General features: G+C 36.5%; 1 protein-coding gene across 9 annotated transcripts in view; it reads right to left on the bottom strand.

Moving 5' to 3' along the window:
• The window catches only part of Dmd (dystrophin), a 2,349,574-nt gene that overhangs the window by 442,839 nt on the left and 1,884,729 nt on the right, over positions 1 to 22,006 (bottom strand). For all 9 annotated transcript variants that reach the window (XM_087599109.1, NM_001370876.1, XM_087599108.1 and 6 more), the window contains 1 exon segment: positions 14,094 to 14,250. In XM_087599109.1, coding sequence (XP_087455235.1) covers positions 14,094 to 14,250 — 157 coding nt within the window.

Here is a 22,006-nt window from a genome sequence, read left to right as displayed (position 1 = left end):
AACAAAGAATACAAAAATATACAATGGAAAAAAAGAAACAATCTTCAATAAATGGTGCTGGTCTAACTGGCTGTTTGTATGTAAAAAAATGAAAATAGACCTACATTTTTCACCATGCACGAAGTTCAAGTCCAAGTGGATCAAGGACCTCAACATAAAACTAGATATACTGAATCTAATAAAAGAGAAAGTGGGAAAGAGCCTTGAACTCATTGGCACAGGCAGAAATTTCCTAAATAGAACTCCAACAGCTCAGGCTCTAAGATCAAGAATTGATAAACGGGACCTCATGAAACTGGAAAGCTTCTGTGAGGCAATAAGACAAATCAGCAACCTACAGATTAGGAAAAAAAGCTTCACTAACACCACATCTGATAAAAGGCTAATATCAAAAAAAATATGAAGAACTCCAGAATCCAACCACCAAAAAACCAAACAACCTAATCAAATAATGGAGTATAGAACTAAACCAAGAATTCACAATAGAGGAATCTTGAATGGCTGAGAAGCACCTAAAGGAGTTTTCAAAGTCCTCAGTGATCAGAGAAATGCAAATGAAAATGATCCTGAGATTCTACCTTATACCAATCAGATTGGCTGAGATCAAAACCTCAGGTGACAACACATGTGAGTGAGGATGTGGAGAAAGAGGAACACTCTTCCATTACTAGTGGGATTGCAAAATGGTACAAGCACTCTGGAAATCAATCTGGAGGTTCCTCACAAAATTGGAAATAGATCTACCAGAAGACCCAGCTATATCACTCTTGGGATTATAGCCTAGAGATGACCCACCATGCCTCAGAGGCAGGTGTTCCACTATGTTCATAGCAGCCTTGTTTGTGATAGCCAGAAGCTGGAAAGAACCCAGATGTTCCACAACAGAAGAATGGATACAGAAAATGTGGTTCATTTGCACAATGGAATACTACTCAGCTATTAAGAATGAGGACATCCTCATCTGCAAACAGGCAGATGGATGGAACTAGAAAATATTCTGAGTGAGGTAACTCGGACCCAAAAGGACATGAATTATATGTACTCACTAATAAGTGGGTATTAGCTAAAAAATGTACAGAATACCCAAGATACAGTCCACAGAACTCAAAAAGGTCAACAAGGTGAAGGACCCAAGAGAAGATGCCTCAGTCCCACTTGGAAGGGAGAAGAAAGCAATCAGGAATGGGAGGAGGGAGGGACCTGGGAGGGAAAATGGATAGCAGTGGGAGGAGAGGGGAACATGATCTGATATTGGGTGGGGGGAAAGTACTGAAGCTCTGAGGGCCAACAGAAAGAATGGAAACAGGCAATCTTGGAAGATAGGGGTTTGGAGGGACCCTCCAGAATGTACCAGAGACTTGTCAGGTGAGAGACTCTCAGGACTCAATAGGAGGGACCTTAGATGAAATGCCATATAATGGGGGAAGGGAACTTGTAGAGCCCACCTCCAGCAGAAAGACAGGGCATCAAGTGAGTGATGGGTTTGCCATCCTGCAGTCAAAACTGACTTATAATTGTTCCTGTCTGAAAGAACCACAGGGATGGAAATGGAGAGGAGCCTGAGGAAAAGAAGGTCCAGGGACAGGGCCAAAGTGGGATCCAGCTCAAGGGGAGGCCCCAAGGCTTGATACTTTACTGAGGCTATGGGACATTCACAAAAAGGGACCTACCATGACTATCCTCCAAAAGACCCAACAAGCAGCTGAAAGAGTCAGATGCAGATATGGGCACCCAACTAATGGACAGAAGCTGCTGATCCCTGTGGTTGAATTTTGGAAATCCTGGAAGAAGCTGAGGAGGAGGGTTTTCCTGTAGGAGGACCAGCAGTCAAAATTAACCGGGATCCCTGAGATTTCTCAGACAGTGGACCACCAACCAGACAGCATACAACAGCTGATATGAGGTCCCCAACACATATACTGCAGAGGACTGCTGGGTCTGGGTTCAGTCAGAGAAGATGTACCTAACTCTCAAGAGATGGGAGGCTCCTGGGAGTTTATAGTTCTGGAGGGGTGGGGTTGGGGTGGAGACAGGGGTAGTAGAGGAGGTATGGGATTTGGAACAGTTGGAGTGTGGACTGGGAGGGGAATAAAATCCAGAGTGCAAAAAATAAATTAAATAAACAGAAGGAATAAAAAGGAAGACAGTTGAAGGAATTGAATAGAGGGTAGACATGATTATATGAAAATTTTAATGAATTAATACAACATTTTTACTAATTCATGCATGTGTTTCAGTTGTTTTGCAATTTCCCTGGAGCCAAATTTTATCTACGTTTTTATTGAAGTGTCAGTGTCTTATTAGTGTTATTCAGAATGTAGTCAGATGAATTGACTGTACATCATCTCCCCACTCAGCAGCACAACTTGTAAGAACCGCCTTATAGTGCACTATATTTTGAAGTAGCAGTTGCTCATGAGTCCTGAGTTCTAGTCTTGGCTAGGGGACAGAACTGGCCACAGCTTTCTAGTAAAAGTCATTAAATCTACCAGAGACATCTCATCTTTACTTGTGAGCTGTCAAGTTGACAAACTACCTTTTCCTGTTCTCAATCTCTTATATTTAACATGATACAGACTGATCAAATTATAGCTACGATTTGGCACATATTATATCATCAATAAATACTGCTAGACTGAAAAGAGACTATCAAATTATAAAATTAGGGAATGCAGTTTTTAGCGCGCGTGCGCGCATGTGTGTGTGTGTGTGTGTGTGTGTGTGTGTGTGTGTGCTTTATTTAGATGGAAATTTAACAGGCCTGCAGGCAAAAGCCTCATATAATATGAATAATAATGATTCATAATGAATCATTGGAGAATTAAAAATAATGCTTTGAATTTGGAGAAATCAGATCTCATTCTGAGCTTGCTCATATGCTTAAGATCCAAAGATCTCTGAAAATTTTTGAGGTATTGGCTATAATTTTCAGTGGCCCTAATAAACTCTGCTTTATTGAATTTCCTCCCTTCATTACTTTCTTCCATCTCCTTTTCTTTCCTTCCTTTCTTCCTCCTTCCTTCCTTTCCTACCTTCCTCCCTCCCTTCCTTCAATTCTTAATTCTTCTCATTTTAAGGTGTCTTTGGTCTGGCATAAACAGTGTTAGTTCTCCTTCTTGTGACATTTGAATGCTGTACGTAGAGGTATGTGCTTCCATGGCTAACCAACATAGTAGTTTATTAAAAGGAGATGTTTATCTTCAAACATTCCAAGGTCTTATTTTGTGAACCATAGTTTGGAGATGTTTTTATCCAGTTTATATCATTAGGTAAATAAGTGAATATCAGGCAGACGATTAACATTTAGAATGATTTGATGGTGGTTTCACTCATTCAACAAATGATGTGATATTTGAATGAGACACCTCCCATGATCTCTAGGAGTTTGAATACTTGATCATAGGTTGGTGGCTACTTGGGGAGGGTTAGAGGGTGTGGCCTTGCTGGAGGAGTATACCATGATGTTAGTGGTGGTAACAGTTTTTGAGGTTTTAAAACACACCATTTAGAGTTAGGTCTCTCCTTCTTGTTTATAGTTCAAGATGTGAGCTCTCATCAGTTGCTTCAGACAACTGCTGACTTCTACTTCCGCTCTGCCATTATGGACTTTAACCTGGAATTTTTAGTTCAAAACAAATTCTTTCTTCCATAAATTGCCTTGCCAGTATAGAATATTTTATCACAGCAACAGAAAAATAATTAATATAAGTGATTATGTAGCATATATAAGCATGGATATTAAGATAATCCCATCTGTAATTTGACCAGCATTTAATAGTGCTGTCATCCTATATTATCCTTTAGTTTCCACAGTATTATTTTCTAACTTCTTGGCATGCCTTATGAATTATTTTTGTGTTTAAGAGTTGCTGAACATATTCTGTTGTCTTCATGATCTTGCCCTTTGAAAAGGCTAATATATTGAGTCCTGAACACATATAAAATATTTTACCAAATGGTTACTTATGGTTAAACAATTCTCAAAGAATTCAAAATCAAGATCTTGGAAAACAGAAAGAGTGCAGAAATGTGGCACATGGCCGGATAGTGTCAAGGATCTAAACATATTTTATACATGTTCATAAAATAAGACAGAAAAAGGAACAGAAATCAGGAAGACTGAACTTTCTCTTAATGTTTGAGCCAACTAACCTTAAAGAAGTTATGAAAACAGGCTTGTGGGCTAAAAAAGGTCAGCATTCTAAAACTATGACTAGAATGCTTAACATTAGATCTACCCTTTAACAAAAATTGAAGGGCAGGCACTAAAATTGTTAATTTACTCACCTTTCATAACTTAAATTTTACCTTGTGAGTAACAACCCCTAACATCTGCTAACTGTGTTCAGCTTTGTGATTCTATGAGTATGGCTATGCAGCCATCTTTAAATAAAGTGGGAAAAGCTGCATCTTAGTTTTATTTCACGATTGAATAAAATTGAAACTAAAGATTCAAAGGGTCTGATAAACCTAGCTATTGCTTAAGACAGGAAATAACATGAACAATTGAATTCATTTAGAAAGCCATCTAAATAAATTGAATCAAAACTGAACATAAACAGTTATGTTTCAAGACAGAAATGATTTTCTAAAAATGTTGCTTTAAAAACATTTCTGGCTTTTTATTTGGAAATGTTTTCTTTTCCTCAGAAACATCTTGTTCATATCTATATTCATGGAAACCTTTTAAAACAAAAGTTTTGTTTTTTTGAAATCAAGAATATGCAATAGAATAAAGGTGTGACCCCTCACAGGTCTTTGATACTACTGAGGAATGGATTAGTGCCCACACAGCATCTTGAACAGCTGTTTGACTTCAATCCATAGACTGGGCTGTTTCCAAAAACCACTGGGGAAGTTATTTCCCACTGACAACAATATTGTTAAATCTTGAGTTGACCTTGAGAAATCACTGGGGAAAATCTAATCTCTTCCTATATTCCTATAGCCATTTATAGATTTTTGTTTTAAGTCACTGAGCCTAAACTCTGAGTTTTGGTACTGATAGTAAATAAATTGATTATTAGAAAAGCACTCACTGATAAGTAGATATTAGCCCCAAAGCCTGAATTACCCAAATAAAATCCATAGAACACATGAAACTCAAGAAGGATGACCAAAGTGCAGATGCTTCACTCCATCTTAAAAGGGGGAACAAAAATATTCATAGGAGGGGATATAGAGGCAAAGTTTGGAGCAGAGACTGAAGGAGCGGCCATTCAGAGCCTGCCCCACATGGGTATACAGTCCTTATGTATATGGCCACCAAAACTAGATAAGATTGATGAAGCTAAGAAGTGCATGCTGACAGAAACTGGATATAGATGTCTCTTGAGAGACACTGCCAGAGCATGTCAAATACAGAGGCGAATGTTAGCAGCAAACCATTGAATTGAGAACAAGACTCCTGTTGGAGGAATTAGAGAAAGGATTTAAAGAGCTAAAGGGGCTGGCAACCCAATATGAACAACAATGCCAACCAACCAGAGCTCCCAGGAACTAAAGCACTACTCAAAGAGTATACATGGACTGACCCATAGCTCCAACTGCATATGTAGCAGAAGATGGCCTTGTTGGGCACCAATCGAAGGAGAATCTCTTGCCAAGGCTGGACCCCCCAGTGTAGGGGGATGTTGGGGGATAGAGAATGGGGAGGAGAGAATACCCTTATAGAAGAACGGGATGGGGATGGGATGGGGGCTTATGTCTGGGAAACAGGGAAAGGGAAAAAATTGAAATGTAAACAAAAAATATCCAATATAAGAAAAAAACACATTAAAGATTAGTCTACATCTATTCTTAATGATTCAATCAAATTTGTGATTACCAAGTATAAGAAGAGGATATGTTTTGAATTATACCATTTGTCCTGTCTTGTAACACAAGCAAGAAATCTAACCCCGGATTTGCTTCAACCATACACCTTCAAACAAGCTTATTTTCTCTCTACTGTCACCTACATAAGTGCTACTATCTGTCTGCTATTTGTTCAAGGCATAGGGTCCTGGATCTTTTCACATTCCATATGCCATTTAACATATATTTTTATCAGGTCAACCACATACAATATATCTTAAATAGAATAACTTTTTCCAGATTTATTATTTCTCTTCTAGTTCAAACTATCATTATGTCTTCTCTAGATGACTTTATTATCTCTTCTCCTGTTAGGTATCAAAAAAGTAGCTAAATAACCTCAAACCAGTCAAATAGGGTCCTATCATACCACTAGAGATCCCTCCAGTGAGTGATGTCTCACTATATGTAGAATAAAATCCTCCAAATCCTGATCAGCTGCCTCTTGTTTCAGTCTATAACCAGCACAGCTTCATGCACCTATTTCCCGTAGTACTGTCCATCTCACCCCGAATCCTCCAAATCTGTTTTTCCATGCGGACTTCTGAAACAGATACTTGCTTTGTTCAGAATATTCTCCCCTCTCTCCAATCTTTGCTTACTAATTCAGATCTTTAATAAAATATTATTTCTTTGTATCTCTCTACTTCAACTTGACTTGTACTTTGCAGCATTTATTAATAACTGAAATTATTTATACATTAATTTATTTGCTTTATGTATTTATTTCTCACTAAAATTGGGTATGTACATGGCTAGGGACTCATCATTGACTTTTGCATCCCTGACCCCTGGAATATAGAAGACACTCAATGGGAAGTTTCTCAAATAATCATTGAGTTTTTATACTGAGAGTTATGATGATATAATTATTTTCTACAACATCTTTGGGGGAGTAAATTAACACAGGAAAAGTTTGGAGGTTCATTTTAATGAAATGATCTATGTAAAAGTGCTCAGTAAAGATAACATGCTATACAAATATTATACTTAAGAGAATTTGCCAAGATATCAAAATAATTTGACAAAGTAGGAAAAAAAACTTGGGTGGTAAAATCAATTTGTATATTGTTCATATTCCATATTCTTACAGTCATTAAAGAAAAGTAACAATTCCTAGATGACTGCATTGTTACATTTTGATGATAGAGCTACTGTGAAGATTTCCTCAAATGCCTAGAAATGCAATTCTAAAAATAAATGTGAGTTTTCTTCTATTCAGCACCTTCATATATGACTGCATAGAATATCACCCTTATACAAAGCTTCCTCTATTAGTAATAAAAATAGATAAAAAGATATCTAACTCTTTCAGCATAGCTACTAAAACATTATAATAGAACAGACTTAAAAGCAATGAACTTTGCAGGAGAGTGAAAATACTTAGAACTCCAAGAGGCCAGATTATTAAATGCTGGAATAAATCATTGTCTTCCAATCTTTTGTGGTTTTTCAGAGGTAAGGCAGAGGCCTTTAATAACACAGGAGTAAGTCAGGTCTTACCATTCCAAAAGACATTTTCTATTTCTGTGGAAAGAGACCACAGAGAACTCATCAAGCTAACAGATAAATGAAAATGAAGCTGAACTAAGTAGACCAGCATTGATATTAGAATTAACCTAAATAAATATAAAATATACTGTGTGATTTGGGGATATTTTATTGAATTTCTAATCCTTGACCTCACTTTATGGTGGCATCTTAATAAATTGAACATGTATAATATATGACCTGACGAACAAGTAAACTACTTTATTTAAGCCTTTTCATTTGTCAACAGCATCTGGCAATAATGGCTTTCTGTCCACTGTTTTAATAATGTATGTATTGATTACTTCCATCTAAATTGTAACCAGAAATATCTCAGGAAGCTTTGAAGGTGTCCTTAATGGTCTCCAGGGAGGGGATTATACAGATTTTTAAATTGAAAGATGAAAACCTAAGAGCAAATAGTTTCATTAGTAAAAGTTCACACAAAAAGTCATTACCTACAGTGTTCTTATAATCAAGATCTAATCTCCATTTGGATCTGTGATACAAAGAGGACTTAAATAAGCTCTTGGTTTATTACAGCTCTCTTTGGATGTTCCCCATTATGATTTCCTTTAAGACTCTCTCTAGGTTAATCACAGAAGTAGACAAGTAATAAATATCACTTTAGTGGCTGCTCAAGTAAAACAAAGGAGGTCAGTTTTTTTTTAAATATATCTGGGCCAGAATAATACACACTAATTGAAAACGGGTCAGTCTAGTGAGGCACATAATCAGTAACTGTAAAAGCCTGGATAATATATTGCAAAGATATAAAATTGGTCAGTTTGTATTTGCTAAGGCACATTTGAGTTTTAATTATTGATAACACTTTACCACACGTGGAGCATCATTTTATTAATTAGGCTTCAGAGCCATAAACTTAGAGATGTTATGCTGCCCAGCTGGTTTGGGGAACACAGATCAACTCTCGTGGGTAAGAAAACGACTTGAGAAGTGAAGCATCAGTTTCGAACAACTTGTGTGGAATACCTTGTCATTGTACCTACCATAAAGTCATAGACCTCTTTATCATAGCAACTGAGAATGACTACATTATGAAATTGCAAATCCAAAGATAATAAAAGTATAAAGTCACCAATTTTAAGCATCTTTAGACAAAATAATACTAGAATTACATATTTCATCACAGTTTCAACTTTTGGTATTTTAATGGGGCATGTCTGAGTTCTTTACTGGCTAGTTTTATATCAACGGTATAAAAACATGAGCCACTTTGGAAGAGGGAAGCTCAGGTGAAAAAAATATACTTCCACAAGACTGGCCTGTAGGCAAGCTTGTAATGCATTTTCTTTCTTTAAAACTGCGTATTGGTTCTTTATGAGGTTTACATCATGTGCTTATCTCACCCTTTGGTGATATTTGCCCTCCACCTTTGCAAGCTACCCTAAACAGAGAAAAAAATCTCACTGTAGAGGCTGTAGTGTGTTAAAATGTATCCCACAGTATACCCTTTTGTCCAAACTTCTTTACTTGGAAATGTTCATTGCATTGAGGCCTCTGTTTCCAGGCCTCTGGCTTCTGGTACTCTATCAATACTAGAACCTCACTGGTATTTCAGAAATCTTGTTGTTGCCCTGTGTCATGGAGATACTGTAGTTTTTGATTTGTAAGGCCAGTGCTGTTGTTGTCCTCTTTGGCTAAATAGATGGCTGCTTTTGCAGAAGACCTGGGTTCAGTTCCTAGCACCCACATAGTATTTATAACCATCCCTAACTCCTGATCAGAGGATCTGTTATCCCTTCTGACTTCTGCAAGCATTATGCATACATATAATGCATTTTTTGATTGGTGGCTGATGAGAGAAGGCCCAGATCACTGTGGAACCTTTAGGTTGGTGGTCCTGGGTGATCAGCAAACCAGGAGCAGCAAGTCAGTAAGCTTTACTCTTCCATTGCCTCCATGACATCAGTTCCTCCTTCCAGGTTCCTAACTGGACTTCCTTGGATAGTGGACTTTAAACTGTAAGCTGAAATAAAACTTATTCCTCTTCAAGTTGCTTTTGTACATGGTGTTTTATCACAGCAATAGAAATCCTGACTAAGACAGGTTCGTAACAAAAACAGTCATCAGGGGCACTAATAGTTTACCACGAATAGTAAAAGAGATGATTTTTAAAAGTGACACTGAAAGTACATGGAGAATAAATTTATGATGCCAAGTGATCCAGCCCAGCAATCATATAAATAACAATTGAATCACTAAGCCAATAAAGAACCAGAAAAATATGATCCTGGAAACAAGGAAGAAAAACAAAAGTACAAATCAAAACATACTGTGGAGTACATTATGATGGAGTTTTATACTGACTCCATTTCCAATTGCTCCTTCTGAGTTCCGATGTTCTGACAGAAAACTCTGCTTCAAAGACTCTTCCTTTATTCTTTTGGTCCAAGCAGCAAGTATGTCACTGCTTAGTAATTCTCTGTAGTATACCTCTTAAAGAGCCACTGCAGAGTAAAACTGGGTATAACATTGAGCTTTCATCAATACCTAAGAGTGACAGATTCCTTGAGACAGGGTAATGCTTTGTGATTTCTACCACCATAAAGATTCCAAGAGAAGCTCAGTTGGACATTAGGCAAAATCACAAGTAAGGCTGTGTGTCAAAGCAACTGAACACACTTTACCAAAGGATGCTGAGTTATTCAGATGTATGGTGCTTGAATCTGAGTAACAGCTGAAAGAAGGTATACTTGGGAGAATAGAGGAACTCACATCATCTGCAAAAACATTACAAGTGGGACAAAGCCCATAAGCATGCATCTGAGTGATGAATTAATTACTCAAGCACATGTTACCTTTAACTCTAGCACCTCCACCTTCTCAAAATATATGATTTTTCTGGATGGAGACTGTGAACTTAAGTGCAAGCACTTGAACAATTAGTAAGCTATCAGATCAAGTAGTCAGGGACAGGAAAGCAGTAGCTATAACAAAATGTTAGAAAAGGGGATCGTGGCAGTTCTGTTGACCAATTTCCCCATCTTTCTACTGCTGTACAAAATAGCAGTCACAATCTGTATTTAGATACTCTGTGTACACTTTTCCAATGATTCGTTTTCTGAATTCTCCCAGCTGTAATAGAATTATATCTTTTTTTTCAAAAATGAAGCCTCTACTGTATCACACAAACAATGCTATTTAAAATGCTTATGCTTCTCTGGCAGGAGAACAGGGGGAAGATCTTAAGAGCCAGAGGAAGAGGATGACTCACAGGAAGCAGAATCTTCCAGACACAGCAGGACTGGTACACACAGGAACTTGCCCCTACTGTGGTAGCACATGCAAGGCCTGCACAAGTTCAAACAAGACAGAATCCCAGCACTTTCCCAGAGTAAGGCAAAGCAAAACATCACATGCTATCTAAGAATATATTTGCAATTGATACCTACTGGGAAAATGAAATCAGTTTTCTCCAAGGGAGTGACATTGGGCATATCATACAAAATCCATGGAAGACCCCATGCCCTAGAAATAGATGACTAACACGCACGTGCATGCACACACACACACACACACACACACACACACACACACACACACAAGCACACACACACATACACACACACTTTTTGTCTACCTTTTGTTTTTGTTTTGGTATTTTCATCTTTTTCATCTTTTTTGTAGTTTGTATTGATTATTGCAGGGGTTTTGCTTAATTCTTTTTTGAGATAGAGCAAAAACATAAATTTGGGTTGGGAGGGAGGTGAAAAGAATCTGAGAGGGCTTAGGGAAAGGAGAGAATATAATCTAAATATATTGTGTAAAACATTTTTAAAACAACAAAATGTTCATTTTTCTCTATGAATTATATATATGTATATATGACTACACAAAATCAGATACATAAAATGCATCAGTATTAAATTTAAACTTGCAACCAAAATTTACTAATTTGAATTACATAAAAAGAACTAACTTAAACAGAAGCGTATCTTAGCATTATCTTTCAAAGAACTCTGTGCCTTCATATATCTTTTCCTTTTTGTACACTCCTGTGGCCTTTTCTCTGGAATAATATAAGCTGTTGCTTGACCTTTCTTTAAGATGCTACCACTGACTGAGTTTCCAGCAAGATATTTCTTTTAAAGACTGAATATACAAAAGTGTTACCATTAATCAAGGTTTATTCATTTGATTGTAATTTATTTTGGCTCACTGTTCATTTCTGATCATGGAATTTTTATTCCTATTTGAAAAAAAATCAGTATCTATTTTGCATTGTATACTCCACCACTAAGGTATATGGTTTTGAAATATGAAGAAAATGAAATCTCTGCCTCTCCCATTCAGAACCTTCTTGAGAAGACAGAGATGAAAGAAAGGAAGAAAGAAAGAAAGAAAGAAAGAAAGAAAGGAAGAAAGAAAGAAAGGAAGAAAGAAAGAAAGAAAGGAAGGAAGGAAGGAAGGAAGGAAGGAAGGAAGGAAGGAAGGAAGGAAGGACAGCAACAAACAAAACAAACAATTGGTTGATGGTGAAGGATACTAGGGAAGAAATGACTCATCCTCAATATTAGAGAGACATTTATGTTTTTAATCTTATATAAATGGTGTAAACGGTGAGGGAGAGGAAGCTAATAAGAGATTGGAGTTGATAACTCCCCTTCTCAAAGACAGAACACCCATCAAAGCTGACAATAACAGAAATGAGAACCCATCTTTTGAGTTCTTATTCCATGCCTCAGTCGGGATTGCTTTGATAAAACACCCTAACCAAATCAAGTAGGGAGAAAATAGTTTATTTGGTTTATATTTCCATATTATAGTCACGGAAGGAAGTTTGGACAGAAATTAAAGCACAGCAGGAATATGGAGGCAGGAGGTAATGCAGAGGTCACAGAGGGATGCTGCTTACTGACTTGCTACCGATTCCTTACTCAGCCAGCTTTCTCATAGAACCCAGGGCCACCAACCCACCGATGGTCCTACCCATAATGGGCCAGGTCTTCCTGACTTAATTACTAATTAAGAAAATGACCTACAGGCTTGCCTACAGCTTAATCTTATGGAGGCATTTTCTGAACTGAGGAAGACTCCTTATTCTACAGTGACTCTAGCTTATGTCAAGTTATAAAATGAACCAGCATGGTCAGGGTTATCCAAGAGACTCCCCAAACCTACAAGCTATTGCTATTACCCCTGGTTGCTCATCCTCAGGAGTAGAAGGCAAGTCCCTGTTTCTGAAGAGGAAAGCTATGTACTTCACAAAGAGGGTCCAGAGACCCCCTAAACTTGAACTCTCCAGAAGGCCTCCGCCCTGAGGACTAGACCATCAACCTTCCAAATCAGAAAAACAACCAAGTCCTATTCAGTTATGACATCTATGAATCACAACAATGGCCAACGTTGCTCCGTAACCTTAAAGGTATAATAGTGGCATATATGGTTTGGAGTTCTCCAAATGAAATAAAGAAATGTAAACCATACTTGGTACTGGAAACCTAGACAAGTACCCAGGGCTAGTGAAGTCATGGATTGTGGAGGAGAAACTACATTCACCACTTTACCAAACCAGCATAATCCCTAACAATAATCTAAACATCTATCCTTATACTCAGAGACAAGTGTAGTTCTTACCTATTACCAGGAGAACTCTTAGTAACAGACTGAGACAATAACTGAAATCAACTACTGATCTAAATGCAGAGATGCGGAACCCTCCCTGTGGATATATCTACAAAACAGTCTGACACCTAAGGCTTGTAAAACACTGCAGAAGATGGGGAAGAAAGACTATAAGATCCAGAGAATCAGGGAGTTTGTAGTGATACGATATCAACTAGCAATGTTAGAAGCTTCATCCATTAAGTGTCATTAATATGAGTGCCTAAACATGTGCTGAGTAAGGACAACAATAAACACACCAAAAGGGACAGGAGAAATCCCTCAAGGCTTCAACCTGACACAAAAACTACAGGAAATAGTCTTCTCCAGAAAGGAACATACCAATTGATTATTCAATACCTATGGTCATCTCTGAACATATAATACGTAGGAATAAGTAATGAAAAATAGGCCATGAGATTGAGAGAGAAAGAAGGGGTATATGAAAAGGTTTGGAGGGGAAAAGGGAAGGGAGCAATGATTTAATTATAATATTAAAAAGTTAACAAAATGCAATGCATAGATCCCACTTTGATTATTAAAATACAACCAAAAACTTAAAAAATGTTATATGTGAGAAAAATGAATATGAATATTTGATATGACTAAATTACTGCTATTTTACAGTATTATAATACTACTATATTTATTTCCAAAGAGCAAACACTTCTGTTTTTGAGATACTTCCTAAAATATTTAAGAATAAATGGAATATAACTGAAATTTGCTTCAAAATGACAAGGGAATGAATAGAGGCATAGAAGAAATAGGACTGTCCATGAATTGAGGATTGTTGATATCTTGGAAAGCACAAGGATGTTTTTTATAATAGTCTGTCTACTTTTATAAATATTCAATATTTTCCATGATAAGAAGGGTTTAAAAATAGACAAAAGGGTATTACGAATGCAGATTTTTTTTTGACATTTAAAATATAATGGGTGTGGATTATTTATAATTAACTGTTGGATAAAAGGAGTAAAAATAGTTCACTCCATTTAATTTTTGATCGAAAACAATTTTAAAATAGCCATTTAATGCTTGCTATGCACAAGTCATTAGTCTCTAAAACATCTTACCCTGTGTACATCATTCTGCTTCTGAACTGCTGGAAAATCGCCACCAATAGGTGCCTGCCGGCTCAACTCATCATCTTTCAGCTGTAGCCACACAAGAAGTTCCTGAAGAGAAAGATGCAAACGCTTCCACTGGTCAGAACTGACTTCCAAATGGGACCTGAAAGTTAACAACAGAAGCAAACGGTCAGAATATCTAGAAGTGTAATTAATGAGTCTTCCCTTGCATTGTTTGGATATTGCCAGAATATACAGCTATACATCCCACAGCCATCAACTAAACAATTTAACTACCTGATTTGAGGAGTCATGAAATGGGGTGGGGTTATTCTATTGACAATTTGGAGGTAAGGCCACATTCAGGCATATGTTTCTTTCCTTGTGCAGAATTCTGAGATCTTTGGCATGGTCTCCACACCGGAATCAAATGCTTTACCATCCTGTTTTTGTCAATGATTTTTGGTGTTTCTGGTTGAAAAAATCTTAGAACCAGTGACTAATAAAACCCTTTAGTTTTTATATGAGTCATACTGGAATTCTTTCTGCTTTATGAAATGGAAAGGTCTCTCCCTACATTTCGACTTTTCCATTTCTTTCACCCAGGCAGCCTTTTCTTGTGACTCCTTCCATCTGGTATCTGTTCCTTTTGCTCTGCTTCCCATCCGCTTCTCTTGTCCCCCTGCCCCTCTTTCTTCCTTTGCACCTGGGATTTGTTTTTTAAGTTCCAACATTTATTTTTGCATTGTTTCCTTTGTGTAAAAAGTATAGAGACAACAACTCACTGGAAGAGAAAAATCAGATACTTGTCAGAAAGCTTCCCTCAAACATGAATAATTTAAGCAGGAGATTGAGTGCTCTCCCCATCAGCTGTATTTGGGACATGTTAATCCTCAGAAGCCACATAGGAATATACAAATGAATGTTCTGTGCTGTAAAACCCACATTTCATTTGAGGAGGAGAAAGTAAATTAATAAAATAAATCATCATCCAGAAAACAAGGGGGGGGGTGGAATTACAGTGCTTTATCCTCAGGTCAATCTGCAACCACTATGCATCACTTACATTTTATCAACAAGCACTAATTAATTCATAAAAATTGATGCTTTCTCTAACATAAATATACTAAAGTCTTCAGGGCTGTCAAGAAATACAATGTAAAGCAGTCATGTAAAAGACTGTTTCCCTTGCTTATTCAGGGACTTAGACTGACATTTCCAATATAACTCTCCTTCTGGACTTAGAATTACTAGATTATATATTTACTACTGAAATTAAATTGTCTCAAATTCTCTGAAATATACTCTAATGAAGACATAAATGTCTTTAAACGGTGCAAATAAATATTCAATTCAAGAAATATGAAGAAAGCAACTGAAAAAGCCTATAAAGTTATAGGCAGACAATATTAATTTGCAGCATTGCTTATGATTATAATAAACTAAAACCCCACAAATATTCAGTGATAAGGACTTTATTACATCCAATATTATAATGTCATACAATGAAATCCCATGCAATATTCAGTATGGTGTTCTAGGCAAATTTTTATGCATATGGAAAAAGATAAAGTGTGTTACAAAAAAAAGAAGTACAATCATTTTATTTTGTAAAAGGTTTGTGAGTAGGGGAGTATACACTTGTAAGCACATGCTTAAATATGCATGGAAATTTCTGGAATGACAGCCAGGTTTTCTTTCAGGGGTAGATTTGCAGTATTTCCCTTCATCTTTATACTCTTCTAATCTGTAAGAATGTTAATTCTATAATACATGACGCAACTATGTGAAAAATGTAGATTTTTACTACAAGTGAGAGAAACAGTTCAACCCTTTAATAATATTATTATGTAGTAAATTAACAAGGTTGTACCATGCTATGAATACACTGTATACATGCAGATTATATATGGTATAGAGGCCACTTTTAAAAATTTTCTGTTTCTTCCTCCTTTTGGAGTAATCATTTTCCTCTGGTAAGCCTAAGTGAGAATTCCCAATTCAAGATTTTAACTATTTAAAGAGTCTAATGAGTACGGTCACGGGATAAAGATGCCCAATGCTTGTCTTCCATTTATTTTGAATTAAATCAAACAAATATGGTAGAGCATTCCAAGAGCGAATCCAGTAGCTAGGGGACAGGACATGTCCTATTGTATGGAATTTGTTAAAAATTTAAAACGTCTGATATTAAAAAAAAAAAACAATCCCCCCAAAAAACCCAAAAAAACCCAAAACAAAACAAAACAAACAAAAACAAAACAAAACAAACAAAAAACAAAACAAAACAAAACAGTGTCTTAGTTGTCAGTCTTCTCGTCTAGATCTCTAAATAAATCAGGCCAATTGCGAACTCATGGAGATCTGACTGCCTCTGCTTTCTGAGTGCTGGGAAGAACGGAGTGCAGCACTACACCTGGTTCATCTTAACTCTGCATCTAAAAGGTAGTAATAATAATAGTTAATAAGAATAAGAGTTAAGAATGACTGTTATTTTCCCTCCAGAAGATTGAACATGGAGACAAAGCAGAATTAGTCAGAAAATCATATCCAATTTAAAATAATTCTAAGCTGCAGCTCTCAAATTTCAGTGTACACAAGAGTTTGGGACCACTTGCCTGAAATCCAGATCTCCAGTCCTTACTTCCAAAATCTCAGTAATTTTAAGAAGTGATTTCACAGCTCTTCAGCTGAGCCCTAACAATACCAAGAAGTTTAAGTTCATATATATATATATATATATATATATATATATATATATATATATATATATGTCTTTCTAGGGAAAGGATTGCATCTACTTGACATGAATGCAAGGTAATCTAAGTATAAGGAAACTGGACTGGGTTGGTTAAAATTTCCCTTTAGCATGTTGAGCTTTTGAAGTTGCTCTAGCACATTTGTAGTTTATCGTTGGAAGAAGCTGCTGGTTGTGCTTTAATGACTACATATCAAATACTTCTCAACAATTAGCCTATTGTGTTTGGAAAGCTATCTTCTAGAAAAAAAGATTTTGTAGGTGCTACTTCCTTTGTATATTTAAAAAGTTTTTTATTTTTTGCAAAGATGTTAGGATTAAGATGAGTTCAACTCACCCTAATCAAACACTCTGTTTTGTAATTGAGGGAAAAACAGGACTAGATGTCTAGAGACAACTGCTGAACCAGATCTGCTATATGGCCATATTTACATTTGGGAATTGAGAATTACAGGTTACTCTTGGATAAGAAAAACCTTTAGCATTCTGGTTTTAACTAAATATTATACATTCTAGGATAAAATAACTTCTTAATTGTCAAATGAACTTTATTTATCCCTATCCACTGAACGCAAACCAAAAGGATGGTTGGGGAGGCACACTTAGCAACCATTCCGTATTCATCTTTATTATTGAAGAGAAGAGCTTGGGGGGCTACTTGCCTCTAAAAAGATAAGTGCTGATCTTTGAAAAAAATACCACACATGGTAAGGTTTGAGTAAAGTACAGAACTTTTACGTGTACAGGGATGGGCTGCTTGATATTTACAGAATTCTTCTGAGACAGGAGTCTAAGGATTATACCGATGATAAAGTGGTTGCTATTTCCCTAGGTTCAGATATTTCCAATGTGATTTGGTTGATACCTCGTTTGAAATCCTTAATAAAACTTTACTCTGAAAAAGTACACGTTCTTAAAGGAATTGTGCTCTATTGAATTCATTTTTCACTTTGACTTCCTTTATAAAGCTAGTGATATATCCCTGTACATCCCGTGTGCCCCTGTGTAATACAATAGCACTTAAGTCGACAGAAAGAAATGGTACAGATGCAGAAATAATAAAGAACTACAGAAATAAAGTGGGAGCTGTGGGGCTTTAAATAAAGACAGAGAATTAAACTCAAGGAGAAGTAAACCTTTTTTTCCCCTAGCTGGGCCTTGAACTCCAACTTCCAACATAATTAACGTTCCAAGAGCACGAGAAAGGTCAGAGATGCTCAATGACCAAGTTGCTTTTCTTCCCCCTCAAAAGTAGATGGCTCTTCTTCCCTTTGCTCTTTCTTTGTTCTCCACTATAGAAAAATAAAACCCTCAGTTCCAACTGAGTACTTAGGGAATACTGCCAAGTATTCCCTAAGAGATTCCTTGTTGCTGAAGAATTTGTTAGTGTTCCTGTCTCATAACTGCAAAATTTAGCAAACATGAAATTCATATAGTTTTCACAGGTTTTTCTGCACCAAGCATAAAAAATAATTTGCTGAAGTCATATAAATAACATATTAAGTAACCCTCATAGTGAAACATACATCCAATAATGTGGGAAAATATGAATACGGACTAAACAAATGTTCATAAATATTGCTTTTGTGAAAAATTCACTTGACCGCTTCTGAGATTTGTAGTAGTTTTAAAGTCAAAGTGAAGGGTTGTGGATATGGGCTATTTTAGCATGAGAAATACTTGCCTTCATTAATCATCCTCTTTCTATTGATCAGTTTCAATTCTTACTCTGTGTATATATACTTATACACATATTTCTATATGTAAGTAAATATATTACTTGATTTCCATCTTTTACGTTGCTCTATGGAACTGAGTTAACACTGACCGTTTACTTACTACTCTGTCTTGTAGACAACATGTGATTGGAACAGGAAGTTTGTACTCTATAATTTCAATCACTTTTTCTCAAAGGGATTCTATTTATTCTTAATAGTATATTTTAAAGATAAATTGGTGCCTTGCTAATATAAAAAAATCAAAGAGCTGGGAGAGGAATAAAATGTTAAACTTCTTACTGAACAAGCATGGGAACCCTTGTTTGGATCCCTAGTGTCCACATTAGCCATTAGTGGCATGTATCTGTAATCCATGGCCTTGGGAAGTAGAGACAGATGGGTTATGGCCTAACATTCTAACCAAATTGATGCACTTACGGTTTAATGAGACTGAGGAAGACACTGACATTGACCTATAGCCTCTTACACACATGAGCAATATGCACAGGCACAGATGCATACACACATGTGAGTGTGTTCACACACACCACATAGTGATTTGTCTGAGTTGAAAGAGCATTATCTCAGAATTTATAGAATTGCATAGCATTAAAGCACTAAGCAATTTGCTCCAGATTACATGTTAGGTGGTAAAAGAGTCAGAAGAGAGAACAACTGTGGTGTAAAAAGACTATTCTTTTAGACTTATTTTGACTTTACACACTTTTATTTAATTTAGCTGAAGCTAACAAACACGAAAAGAACTCATGAACACCCAAAGGAATGTGTGTGCATGCGTGTGTGTGTGTGTGTGTGTGTGTGTGTCTGTCTGTCTGTCTGTCTGTCTGTCTGTGTGTGTCTGTGTGTGTTTGTCTGTGTTGTGGGTTGAGCCAAAGATCTTATTCATATTAGACAAGTGCTCTACCACTGAGCCATATACCTACTCCTTCAAGTGTAAATTCAAGTTGTTGTGTAAAGAACTGGTGAAAAACCACCAGAATGGAAAATACACATAGAATCAAGTCAAAATTCAAAGAATAAGGGAGATTGTGTTACAAACACGAGAACCAAACAGCATGTGTCCATACTGCAGCCCTCGCAAGAGACAGAAAACAGCTAGAAGTCAAAACCGGGTTAGAAAGAAGAATCTAGTTGCTCAGAACTCCTTGTTGGAGAGGGACTAGAATGTTGCTTGCTGAGAAAGATCCAGGATGGGAGTGGGATATAAGAGAAACAAAATAAAAAGAGAAACTGATGAGTAAAATATGTATATATGATCAAAATATTTGTTCTATGGAGCAATGTGATAGTCTGTGTCCTAGGTAGAATATTTCTGTACAACTGGTGCTTATTTTCTGAACTACATGAGTAGTTTCTGAAGGTCTCACAAAACAATGATTGCAGTACATTTTCGAGTATATAATGAGGTATAATCTATGGAGACAGGGTTGTTTTCTCAGGATTTTGAAACATTTAAAAAATTGTAGTGACATTCAATATGAAAAATACCCCAATGGACAACCATCCTAATATTCCCTTGTCTTATTTCACAATTATTACCTCTGCTGTGTCACTGCTAGGAATGACTGATACCCTTACTTTGGTAGGGTATCAAGATAAGCTAAAGTATGCAGATATGAAGGATTCCTTGCTTCTCATAATTGAGAACTTATAACACATTCGAGATTATTAGAGACTTATTTACAAACTCAAACCATTAATCAGAATATTCAAATTGCAGAATCCACATCATCTTCTGTAAGGTAACTGTTTTCTGCTTGATTAATCACAGTAAGAATTAAATTACACTGGTTGGCATATGGGAAATTTCTGAAAATGAAGGGGCCATATTTTGACAATATCCTGTTTGACACTTTTAATTCTTTTATTTCATCAAATTCACATACAGGAGAGAAAAGGCATTAAAAGGCTTCTGCAACAGTCATAGCCCTGTTTCTTTTTCTTTCCTGCAATAGGGGAATCATGCTCTTTTCCTTATCCATCAAACATTTTTCAGTTCATGTTTTTTATTTTTAAAGACAGATGTTACAAATGTGGCCTTGGTCATTATACACTTAGACTGCTCTTGGACATTAAAATGTAGAAAACTAATAGAGCCTCTTTATAATCAAAATGCAATATCCCATTGTTGCCGCCCACTCATCATGAACACATAGATTTAAGAAATCATGTGCAGAACACTGAGATAAAGATGAGATTCTCAAAGGCTCAGGTGCTGAGAAAAAGCTTGGCAAAAAATAAAGCCTTTCTGTTCTTTGAAATCTGTTTCCCAATCTAAAATTTTCAATTATGATGATTTTATTTGTGAAAGTTTCCTTTTTTATTCAACCCTACAGAATACTCTGATGACTAAACACTTCAGTGATGAAGTTTGATTCACTGTGAATAGGTCTTAGCCATGCCATTTGCTAACTGGGTCACTTTTGGAAACCTGTTTATCCTCTCTGTCCCTCATTTTCTTCAAAAGCTAAGATTGTATAGGAATGAAATCTACATGAGTCAAACAGTATGAAATGCTTATAGCAGCGAATGGAACATACACACACCCTGAGTTACCTCCTAGCATTATTATTGCTTCATAGTGGGTAGTGGTTTTACAAAAGTGTTTTCAAGTTAATAAAATTTCAGGTATTCATCATCCTTTTGAGAGTTGTATATTGAAATTGCAGACAATTTAGGAGAACTATGAAGAAGGAGGGAAAGGTTTTTCTTTTCTTTTCTTTTTAATAATCAGACTGACTCAGGGTCGTAATTACTCGCACTATTGAATACCTTCTTTCTAACTGTTGAGTTCATTTGTCCCTTTCTACCTCTCTTCATGGCCACTTCTTTCATAGGCACTGATGAAAGCACAAAAATATTCAAAAACTAGTGGATTAAGGAAAGCAATTACTCAGAAAGCAGGGAGATTGCTTCTCTTTCCTGCATTTTGCAGCTTCTTAGGTAACACTGGACGCTTCAGAGACCAGCTCTGTTCCTTGTCCCACTATATACCTGTATCAGCCATACATGGATCCTGAGAGCTTCCCTTTAGCTTTAGCAACAATGCAAAGTGCATCCATTCACTTCTCAAAATAAGCCGGTTAGGCAAAGGAGAAAGTTAAGTGCAAAGTCGAAAAGTTCAGTGGCCCTCCAGAGAAAGTGCTTCAACAAAGGCTAAGAGAGATGAACTGATAGTAAGCAGCTACAATCTCCTTAGCTGCATGAACTCTTGGAGAGTGAGTCTTTAAATTGTTGATTATAATGTGATCTGTTCTTTAAAAAATTTCCTTTGGTTATATATTTAGAGAGATGCCAAAGAGAGAATGCCATAACAAATATTCACTAATTATAGTGGTTTTTTTTTTTTTGTATGACACCGTGAGAGACACCAAGAGAGAACTCTGAAATCAGGATCTCATTGCTACCTTTTAAAATTTACT

The sequence above is a fragment of the Rattus norvegicus genome, chromosome X (assembly GCF_021556685.1).
Source record: "Rattus norvegicus strain SHRSP/BbbUtx chromosome X, alternate assembly SHRSP_T2T, whole genome shotgun sequence".
In the NCBI taxonomy this organism is placed as follows: Eukaryota; Metazoa; Chordata; class Mammalia; order Rodentia; family Muridae; genus Rattus; species Rattus norvegicus.
The sequence above is the reverse complement of the archived record's forward strand: the minus strand, read 5'-3'. Positions and strand labels throughout refer to the sequence as shown.